Raw genomic sequence first — 10,839 nt, 5'->3', positions numbered from 1 at the left:
CAATACCACTGGCCGGTGTTAATTTTCACTTGAATGAAAGTGTCTCCAGGGATCAATGGTTAATACAATATGCTTTTAAACAGGTTTTTTTCGCTCCGAATTATACGGAGCCACCAAGTAAAAATTTTGTATCGACTCCCACGCTGTATAGATGCCAAGGGGATAATTATGCAACAGCCAATCATATGGCGGGAATGTGTTCCGCTTGGACAGCCCACGCTCAGGGACACATACGCGTCCTTCGCGAAGTGACGCGAACCAAAACGGCAGAAGATGCGGAAAGCAAAATTGCTGTTCGTTTTGTCAACGAAAACGACTCCAAGAAGATTTCGACTGGAGCCCTGTTTGCAAAACAATCAGAATTGCCTTTACTGACTCAAAGCAATGTTCCAGTGATTCCAGTGTACACGAAAGTTGTAGCGAAGAAGAAGAAATCAGTGTCAGTGAAGAAGAGGAAATACAAACGGAAAACGAGCTAGAGAGTGCTAGCGAAACACCAGAAAGATCCTGCTCCGATGATACATCACCAGATGAGGGGGAAGAGATGAAAAAATCGGACAGTTTAGGGAAACAAAAGCCCACGACATTGAACTCGTCCACCTATGCAAAAACAATAAAGAAGGCAAAAAAAAAATCAACTGACAAACGGAAGAAAAGTCTTTCAGAGGAAGAGATGGAGAATTTATTTGGAGAGTTGGCCATGATTTGTGCATCGTTCAGTCGTGTCATGCGAAGCCTCCACGAAGTATCCACGCAACGCGCGAGGTAACTTTATCCGCGCGAAATAAAACTAACTTTTCGAAATAAAAATAACTTGATACAGATTACCTTTGGCATGTATGGGGATGCCCGCTCTCCTCACTTTATTTTATCCTTGGAGCCACTTTTGTCAGTCTCCATTTCGGAAGACTTTGAAAAATCGGTAGAATATAGTTCTCTGAAAACTGGATTTCAACTTTTTCATTGGGAAAGTTCATTCTATCGGGCTTTCTTTTTTTAGTACCAAGACTCCTTTCATAAATCCATAAATTTTTTCTGAGTCAAAAACGTTTTGTTATACCGAGGACATCACTACGTAGTGATTTGAACCAGCGAGTTATGAAGCTTGGATGAGGCAAACTGCTTTAATTGGTGTTGTATTTTGTTTTGTTTTTTTTTTTTTTCGGTAATAAGTTAACGCTTTATCGAATATATTTAAGCCTTTGATGTGAGAAAAAAGCTTTCTTTATCCTGCTCTTCGCCTGTCACGTCTAGAATACCCCACGAATGCTACTTAAAACATGCAATGTAGTCCCGAGTCTGAAGTTGCGGCTTCACGCAAAAATATCACACACTTCAGGTTGTGCGAGACGTTGGCAACGCAGTACGTTCGAATTCACTCCGTATCCAAACATAATATTCCTATTCCCCAAGTTGTAAGTTCTAAGCATATTTATCGCCTGTAAGACCCTGGGCCACTACCTTTCGTAATGATGGCTTCAAATAACATTCACCACCGATCAGATGGCTCAGAGATGCAAAAGATCGTGGGTTCGAGCCCTGGCCGGACCAACATGAAGGGTCTTTCTATAACTGAGGAAACAGTGCGTTCTATTCAAATCCCATCTTCAAAGTGTTTAATTTGGCACTTTTTCAGTGTTAAATAATTCTGTGAGACGTTAAAGAACCAACAGATGTACCTCCCCCTGGCGTTGTGGTCGGGACTTTGAGTGCAATTGTAAAATTACAGCAGGTCCACATCACTTAGGCACTAGTTTTTCAACGTCGGATAACATCATGCGGTGATAACTCACTTTCCGCCAGTTTCAATCTTGGCAAAGATCTCAGTACTGCTGCCCTCGCAACTGTGAATATATACACTCTCTAAGCACATCTAGTTAAAAGATGTGTAAGAAAATCTCGGCCAGCGTTTAAACGTGAAGTATATTTGATACTCTGGATAGTGACTTATCCACTGGATAAAGTTATACTGCCTTTGACCAACTAAGGCTGGATGGTTGCTAATACATATTATTAAATTCTCAGCCTCGGGTAATGCACTTCTCGTGCTCTGATTGGTTTACTCAATCTCGGTTATCAGCTCATATACCTTAGTTTGACCTTATATGGCAAATGATTGCACTAAGCGTTGCTATGCTAAAATTTGTTTCGCCGGACAGCGAAATTTCTTTCTGAATAAAGCAAGAAAACGTTTTTGTGGAAAGTTTGAATCAATTCCGACGTTTAGAAGTACGCGAAAAGGTAAGAAATGTTTTTGTCATGAGCCTGCGTCTGTCTGACCACCAGGTATTACACAACATCGCATCTTCATCGAGTTTTGGCGATTTCGCTCGGATTTTCTCGCTTTTTTCGCTCGTATTTCGTACTTCCAAACTTTTGGAGTTTAAGGAAATTTAATAAAACAATTATTCTATTCGCGCTTGTTGGATATGAGACTGGTTATAGCCAACTCGGAGCTACGAGTCTCGTTGGCTATTTACCATCTCATATCCAACACGCCCTCGTGGAATAATTGTTGACTAAACAGCTTCATCAAATAAACAAGCAAACAAACATCTCTTCATCGTTCAATCTGGGAAAAAAAACCTATCACCTGTCTTAGAGACCGGAAAGGTAATAAAATGCTCAAGATTGAATTAGATAAGAGCGTTGATCTATTACTTTGCGGTCTTGCCCTAGCACAGTCATAGCCTGCGTAGCTTACGGTATTGTAGGAGCGCGGAATAAAGTTGCTCGCGATTAGCTTCTCGGCCACCAAAACTTTATTCCCAGCACAGTCACAAATAGAGTTATACTGATTTAGATATAACACTTTGCGCGCAAAGCAGAGCCGCCAATTTTCCGGGCGAAAACAAAATCATTTTCACTATGGACATAACATCTTTATACACCGTAATTCCCAACAACAAAGGCGGCCTCCAAGCACTCAAATATTTTTGAACCAGCTCGGAAACCTTACTTCGTCTTGCTGAACTGGCTCTCTCACTCAACTGTTTTTCATCAGCGTCGGTGGCTTCGTGGTATGTCGAGGTCACGCGTTTAAGCCCCGTTGAAGTCCTGAGATTTTCAGGGTTCTCTACGCAATTGCTAAAATTGCGTACACAACTGCGAGGATCATCATTGATTTTCATATCCGCAGTTCAATATATGATTCGTTTCAGATATCATTTCATCGTAATTCTGCTGTTGTTAAATGAGCCCACACAACTTGAAGTATCACGTGAGGATTTGGTCGCTAAGAAACCGCCGCGCATGCTCAACATAATGAGTTTCGACCTATGGCAGAGGTCTTAGCCTGGGAACAAGCTCTCTAGGTCGGTGAAAACCCCTCGAGAGAGCTTGCTTGCAGGCTACAGAGGTGTGTTTTTCCCGTTCTCGTCAGGCCAGCGAACGCAAAAGGAAAAGAGTCCTTCGAAAGAAAGAAGTTTACAACTTTTGAACAGAACATTACCACTTCATTTGAATAACGATTAACGATTGCACCGACTCTCAACACCACTTAACTTCTATGTTGTTGAAGCTGCTTCTCAATTAATGCCTCCTTTTGAAATATTGGATTTTTTTTACGAACTGGAACAAAGTAGAAAACAAACAATTGATTAAAAGCAAAACCATCTTTGGCCATTTCAACATTATTCATTTTTCTGACCATCGGAAGTAGACGTGACGTGGGCAAAATTTATTTCCGGTGAGCTCGAGTCTTTGCCTCTACACCAGTCCTCTCTCTTCGAAGATCAAAAGATCGAAGCTGAGATTGTGAGCAACAATGGCGTCCCCAAGCTTGAGGCCTTTTCATGATATGTATGATATCAAGGAAGAACTAGGAAGAGGGGCATTTAGCATAGTTCGAAAATGCGCTCTGAAAGAAGGCAAGGTGGAATTTGCGGTAAAGATCCTCGATACGCGCAAGATGACCTCTCGTGACATACAGAAAGTTGAGCGTGAAGCTCGTATTTGCCGGGCGTTGAAACACCCAAACATTGTCCGTCTTCATTCCAGCGTCCTTGAAGAAGGTTTCTATTACTTAGTATTCGATCTGGTGACTGGTGGAGAACTTTTTGAGGAGATAGTGGCCCGAGAATATTACAGCGAAGCTGACGCGTCTCATTGTATACAACAGGTTCTTCACAGTGTTCAACATTGCCACGAACACAGCATTGTTCATAGAGATTTGAAACCTGAAAATCTTCTTCTTTCCAGCAAAGACAAGACAGCTATTTGTAAATTGGCAGATTTTGGACTGGCGATCGAAGTAGACAACGATAAAAGGGGCTGGTTTGGTTTTGCGGGGACGCCAGGCTATCTTTCCCCAGAGATTTTGAAGAAAGAGGCTTACAACAAAGCGGTTGATTTGTGGGCTTCTGGGGTTATACTCTACATTCTTCTCGTTGGCTACCCACCCTTCTGGGACGAAGATCAACAAAAATTATACAGTCAGATTAAGGCTGGAGCTTACGATGTAAGTAATCTTACAAAAACACTGGTTCAATTTGTTTTGTTTGCCAATATACTTTGATTTCTCGTGGAATCGCGTATGATAGTTCGCGGGTTAGCGTTAGTTCCATAGTTCCATAGTTCGCACTTCATATCAAAAGCATGCCTTACAAGAATTTTCTCGTTGCATCCGATTCGTTCTATATCATTAATTTTTTTGTGTGTGATCGATGTATTAAAATTCTCCATTTGCTTGTCTGTTTAGCCATCAACCGGAGAACGTGACCAATGTTTATATTTAAAGATAAATGACATGTCCCGTTTCCTTTCTCCGCTTTGACACTCACTCCTGTTTTAAAATTCTGTTTCTATGCAGCTATTTTCTCTTTGCAAATCTTCCACTGTAAAAATGCCAAGGAGTCCAAGATATATTGCTCTTGGAGATTGCGGTGCGCAGAGATTAAATCATGCTATGGTTTTCATTTACATTGTGGTTTTCTCTAGCTTCAATTATAGAGCTATTATTTCTGAAAACACCTGGAACGATAATTTTGGGGTAAATTATAGCATTTTTTTTTCAATAATCGAGGCCGTGTAGTTTATTCAGGCAAATGGCGTCAATTTTTTAATGTTTTTTTTAATTACAAAGCTAAGAAACCTGCTGCTAAGTGTTTAAAAGTAAAGAACTCACAAAATTTGTTTGGAATATGGGTTCGTGAATTCAAGAAAATTGATCAGTATGATATACGTCATGCTTAGATTGATATCCAGCAAATTCAGGCGCTATTTCGGAGTGAATTAATTTAGTCTAGATATTACAGATTTTAATGGCTACAATAATTGAAGTTTTAACCTTTTTGATGTCGGGAATCAATGACATGAGTGGGTGACAGGCCACAAAATGAATGATATCAGTTTTACGAAAAAATTTATCCTAACATTTGAAGGTTCTTTTTTTAATTACATTGGAAAAAATGACAGATTGTGTTGTATTTGCATTATTTCATGTCAATATTTTACTTTGTTTAAAAACAAGGTGCACACTCCAGCAACATTTTCCTCTATAAATTCACTCATGCATTAATGAGCTTACCTTTCACGAAATTATTAGGGTGACATGATTTTAGTGTTCCTGTGTACTCATCAAGTTGAGACCAATTTCAAGCTATTTCAACAATGTACAGCTTCTGCATATCATTTTGGCCATTCTTAATTAATTTATCTTCGCTTTTAATCTTTACGTAAGACCTGTGGCAGTTCATTGCAGAAGATAGGTGCTGTTGGTTGGTTGGTTTTTTTTTGTTTTTTTTTTCAAGTATTACATCCAGATTGCTCTCCTTTTGACTTGTTGCATCTTAAGAAAAACTAGTAAAAACAAACAAGTTACCTCATATATTTTCAGGTGGTACACGCGAAATAACCTAGGCAAATAGCATAAAGCTCAAGGAAAGCCTAAATTTCAACATAAGCCTGATATCACCCTCAACTATTTAATAATGTATCAGTAATTCTTATGTATTCTTGTTTAAATACAGCTGCATCCCTGCATCTAAAATATATGTAGATGTAGTACTTTTTTGTGGGTATGATGTGTCAGTTGTATGATTGGTAACAAAACTTTCTTGTCCTTTGAAAAAAATTATGCATTTTGAAGTTGTAATTTCTTTATTGTTTGTTGTATGGTAGTTTCCATCACCGGAATGGGATAGCGTGACGGATGAGGCCAAGGATCTCATTAAGAAAATGCTTACAGTGGACCAAAGCAAGAGAATCACTGCTGCAGAAGTCTTGAAGCATCCATGGATTGTGGTAGGCTTTCTGTTTGTTTCAAACAGATGTGTTCCTGAAAGGCATTACTAAACTCCCCTTGCTAAAGAAAGTTCCTTTTACTTCACCTTTCATTAACTTGTGAACTCTGAAGTTCAAATTACAATCAACCAATTTGGTTTCACTGCCATCTCACATTTGCTGCAATAGTTTGTAGACTGCTAAAAAAAAAACAGAAAACAATTAAACTGAACAGAAGTACATCAAAAAATTATCTGTGAGCCATGAACCTGTTCCATTACAGTTACTGGTTGCAGAAGAAAATGAAACTTTTGATGGGAATTTGAAATTCAGAGCATTCCTGTTCATGAAAGATCCAGCAATCCTGCCTCTTACATATTCAGCCAGACCTCTGTGACCTAAGAGAGTTTCGTGAAATTTTAATCCACTCCCAAGAGCTTATTGTTGTACAACCACCATCCATGAACAATAATTTTCTTCCGATAATGGAGAATCTAGATTATTACAAAATAGACCCAGAAGTGGAACTTTTTGTTTAAAGAAGCACTTTGTTCAAAGAGCTGCCTAGTGGTTGGGCTTTCAGTGTTTAACTTCCCTCTTTTTTTTTTTTTTTTTTTTTGCATACCTCAATAGTCAAGGCTCTGTTCAAGCAAACACAGTCCTGTATGAAGTAGGCTTTGATACGGTTACTTGTTCTCCATCGTGACAACATCAATTGAAGCTATGATCCTCGCAGTAATTAACGCGATTTTAGAAATTGCGTAGAGAAGCCTGAAAAATTCAGGACTTCAAAGGGGCTTGAACCGGCGATTCCAGTGCGACACTCTAACCAACTGGGAAGCTCATAGCTTCACTTAATTTCATATCCGCAGTTCAATATATGATTCGTTTCATATATCAATTCATTTGTTGATTGTGATAACGTGTCATGTGAGATTTCAAGTTAGCAGATGTCTATTGCTCAAAAGGTAGGAAGTCAGGTCATACATTTGTTTGTCTTATTTCACAAAAGTATGACATACATCAAAGTAAAACGACTTTCATGATAAATAGTACAAAGGAAAAGAAGAAGATAAAGTGCATTAATTGTGTGAAGTTTGGGATACCCAAATAGTTGATTGAACTAATTAAACCAATTTGTTTTAAAAAGTTTTCTTCGTGGACCAACTACGAAAAAAGATATAATATCTATACAGCTCAAGAATCAACGAAGCAGTTATTCCAATCTCCTTTGAAAATTGTGAAAAAAGCCTCTTTCAATTTACATGGGATTTATAACAGCTCTCAAATCCCATGTTCATAGGCCATTCCTTCTTAATTTCCGAATTGGCCGAAGCGGAAAATGCCATAATACCCTTTGCTTGTCCTCCCAAATTTTGCATAAACATTGTTTCCTGTTTCTCTTGGGACCGCCGTAAGTCCCAAGAGAAACAGGAAACAATGCTTATTCAAAATTTGGGTGAACAAACAAAGAGTATTATGGTAGTTTCCGCTTGGGCCAATATTTTTGTTAATTTATATGCGAGATTCGCGTGGTGTGGTTCCTTCTTGTTACATAGATTACATGTAGATATTTTTGAGGCCCTTTCGAGACAGATTTTCTCAGTTTTTACCAAATTTTTTTTTTCTCAAAGAAAGGGCGAGTCCAGGGGCCTGTTTCTCGAAAGTCCCGAGAACTTTTCGGACTCGAAAAGCCAGTCGTCAAACTGCAATCTGCTTATTTTGAAAAGCCGATCTTTAACATGTTTTTAATGTAAGAAAAACTAAGAGGATTGTTTGATGGCTTGGAACCTCGGCCTTGCGAAGATATACCGGGAATTGTAGCACGCGAAATAGGCCCGAAAATGTTCGGGACTTCTGACAAACAGGCCACAGGATCGTGTGCTATGCTTTCGAAATCCCGCACCGTGACCTTCTAGATTGTTCACAAGATTTTTTTCGGTTGTTCCAGTTTAAACATGCTGTCTTAAAAGACGTTTGACAAGTAATAATTATTCCCGTAGCTGTCTCTTTTTTTCTATACTTAATTTTGCCTTAATTATAGTAAAATGCCTTCGCATTTACCAACTCATTGGTGCGAGTTCCTAATCGATTGTCGATCTTAATTGCAACATCGCGTAAACACATCAACTGTCTCTCTCTCAATATTTGTGCACCTGTTTTAGAACCCCAGATGTGTATTCAAATAAAAGAATCTTCTTTGCGACTGGTTATGCTAGTAGGCCGTGTTGACCCATTTGGCCAAGATATTCCGTCGCGAAATTTGTCACTCGTTGATTTTCTTTAACTGTGAAACTGATTTTAAGCAATACGCGGAGCGCTAACATCACTCTCAATTTCGCTTTCTAGAATCGTGAACGAATCGCATCAAAGGTTCATCGGCAAACTACCCTCGATGGCCTAAGGAAGTTTAACGCGCGGCGAAAGCTTAAAGGGGCGATTCTCACCACCATGTTGGCGACTCACAACTTTAGCGGCTCAAGGAGAAAAAAGGAATCGGACGAGGAAGTAACGGCGACACAACCAGAAGAAGCCGATGGCGCATCTCAGACCTCCGCGGTACAGCAGACCTGGAAAACGCAAAAGGAGCAAGAAATTGTTCGCTTAACACAGCAGCTTATTACGAGCATAACCACACAGGATTTCGATACCTACAGTAAACTTGTCGACCCACACATCACGGCTTTTGAGCCCGAAGCCAATGGTAATCTAGTGGAGGGCGTTGAATTTCACAAGTTTTACTTCGATAACGGCGTGCGGCAACGCAGCGCGCCGACGAATACCACCATCTTGTCACCACACGTGCATATCCTAAGCACGGAGTCGGCGTGCATTTCCTACGTGCGCCTCACGCAGCGGATTGGAAACAGCGGAGCGCCCGTAACTGACCAATCAGAGGAAACTAGAGTATGGCAGCTGAGGAACGGACATTGGGTTAATGTCCACTTTCATAGATCTTCGTCTGGAAATGGACGTGTCTAGATGAACAGCAGGTCTAAATCAGAATACAATGCGATTGCCAATCAATTGGAAGAAAATGCTGGGGAATTTTGCGAAAAGATTTGGTGCGACGAGGCAACAAATTATTCGAAGAATGTTGAATGTTAGGAGTCGCCAGCTTCTCGCAAAAGCTTATTTTTGAAGAAATTAAATCGGTTTGGATGTTGTAAGTAATTTGTTTTACTTTTCAGCGATAAACTGTTGGAAATCACCGACTCAGAGGACGTAAAGTTGAAGCATTTAAATCATTAATCGCTATAAACGGTTCTTTGATTTTCGCCATCTTTCAAAGGTATGTTTCCATGATCTGGAATGCTATTCATCAGAATTTGTGCTGCGCATAGAATTTCATAGCAATTTAATCGTAAGCTAATGGAGTTGGTTAAATTAAGTGATTTTATGGAGGGTTTATCTTTAATTGAAATAGGAAACTAGACTATAAAATGATCTAAAATTGGGTGATTTTTTCCAAGAATCAATGTAATAGATTTTAGTTGAGATTTCATAGGGAATTAATTCGACCGGACAACAGGTTGTAATGCAGTATTATATCGCTTCGCCTTAAGTGTAAATAAATTGTTTTTCCAGGAATGTCTAAATGGTTAAATATGAGATGAATACTATTTTATTGCCATTGACAATTTTCCATAGTTAGGTGTTATTCAATTTGTACTGTTTTTGAGGTGTCACTTAATTAATTTAATTGAGATGAATATTAATATTACCCTGACAAGAATGTAGTACTGGTAATGTTGGTAATACTTATATCACACCTTTTATCCTTAAATTATTGATTTTTGACATTGATGCTTGACATTTTCAATTATTTGCCATTCGACGATATGTAACTCTGAATCAGGGACAGACACACGGGGAAATAGCACTAGGTAGTTGTGATTCGAATTGAAACAATTTTGTGCCCATTCTGTTTGTCGTGTACAACGTTTTAAGCTAATTAACCTTTTAAAAAATAGGGAGAAGGGGTAAAGAACCCGCTTTTTTAAAAGCCAAGTTAATTAATTTTTAGAGTTCAAATATTGAACTTCTTTCTGTTTTCAGTAAAATACATTTCTTCAACGGCATATTGTTAGCCGAATATTAAAAACCTTTTTCGTGCAAGGTGTGCTTCAGTTGTAAAAGTTACTTGGAGAGCTACAAAGGACATTAATTGAAGCGAATATATATCCCGTAAGACTGAGGTGTAGCTTCCCTTTTTAACTGGCAGTGTTTTTCCTTGTTGAATTTTTGCACCTCTTTACAGTGTCGTTGCCGTGACATGAGCTCAGCTGGGAGCTAGGACACGGGGACACTCGGGAAACTCCGAGTGCTGTTTTGCAGGAGTCGAACCTACGACTTTCCGACTGTTGGGGATATTCGGAAAAATCCGAGTGCTTCTCGGCAGGAGTCGAAACTACGACCTTCCGATTATTTGTTCGGATGCTTTACCACTAAGCTGTAGGGGATGATCGGAAAAATCCGAGTGCTCCTTGGCAGGAGTCGAACCTACGTCCTTTCGATTATCAGTCCCGAGGCTACATTCACATGGTACCGGACGAATTTTCTACCGGCTGAAAATTTGACCGGACATTTTGTTCGCACGGAACCGTGCAGTGCAAA

At 39.4% G+C, this 10,839-nt stretch overlaps 1 protein-coding gene and 1 long non-coding RNA gene across 2 annotated transcripts in view; one reads left to right on the top strand and one right to left on the bottom strand.

The window, feature by feature from the left end:
- Positions 1 to 991, bottom strand: part of LOC138042280 (uncharacterized) — a 6,058-nt gene extending 5,067 nt beyond the window's left edge. Inside the window, exon 1 of the long non-coding RNA XR_011130974.1 lies at positions 1 to 991. This exon is cut by the window's left edge and continues 595 nt beyond it. This is a non-coding gene — a long non-coding RNA (uncharacterized lncRNA).
- A 2,740-nt stretch (positions 992 to 3,731) lies between these two features.
- Positions 3,732 to 10,341, top strand: LOC138042224 (calcium/calmodulin-dependent protein kinase type II alpha chain-like). Its single transcript, XM_068888038.1, has 3 exons — positions 3,732 to 4,459; positions 6,121 to 6,243; positions 8,572 to 10,341. The coding sequence occupies exons 1-3, from the start codon at positions 3,767 to 3,769 to the stop codon at positions 9,202 to 9,204; spliced, it is 1,449 nt and encodes a 482-aa protein (XP_068744139.1). The 5' UTR covers positions 3,732 to 3,766; the 3' UTR covers positions 9,205 to 10,341.
- The last annotated feature ends 498 nt before the right edge of the window (positions 10,342 to 10,839 follow it).

This window comes from Montipora capricornis, chromosome 3 (genome assembly GCF_036669925.1).
Source record: "Montipora capricornis isolate CH-2021 chromosome 3, ASM3666992v2, whole genome shotgun sequence".
Taxonomy (NCBI): domain Eukaryota; kingdom Metazoa; phylum Cnidaria; class Anthozoa; order Scleractinia; family Acroporidae; genus Montipora; species Montipora capricornis.
The sequence above is the reverse complement of the archived record's forward strand: the minus strand, read 5'-3'. Positions and strand labels throughout refer to the sequence as shown.

What these genes read in the sequence shown, in the direction of transcription:
- LOC138042224 (XM_068888038.1), top strand. Translation starts at nt 3,767, where the DNA reads ATGGCGTCCCCAAGCTTGAGGCCTTTTCATGATATGTATGATATCAAG. An exon ending in TTAAGGCTGGAGCTTACGAT is followed by an intron (nt 4,460 to 6,120) that starts GTAAGTAATCTT and finishes GTTGTATGGTAG; the next exon opens with TTTCCATCACCGGAATGGGA. An exon ending in TGAAGCATCCATGGATTGTG is followed by an intron (nt 6,244 to 8,571) that starts GTAGGCTTTCTG and finishes TTCGCTTTCTAG; the next exon opens with AATCGTGAACGAATCGCATC.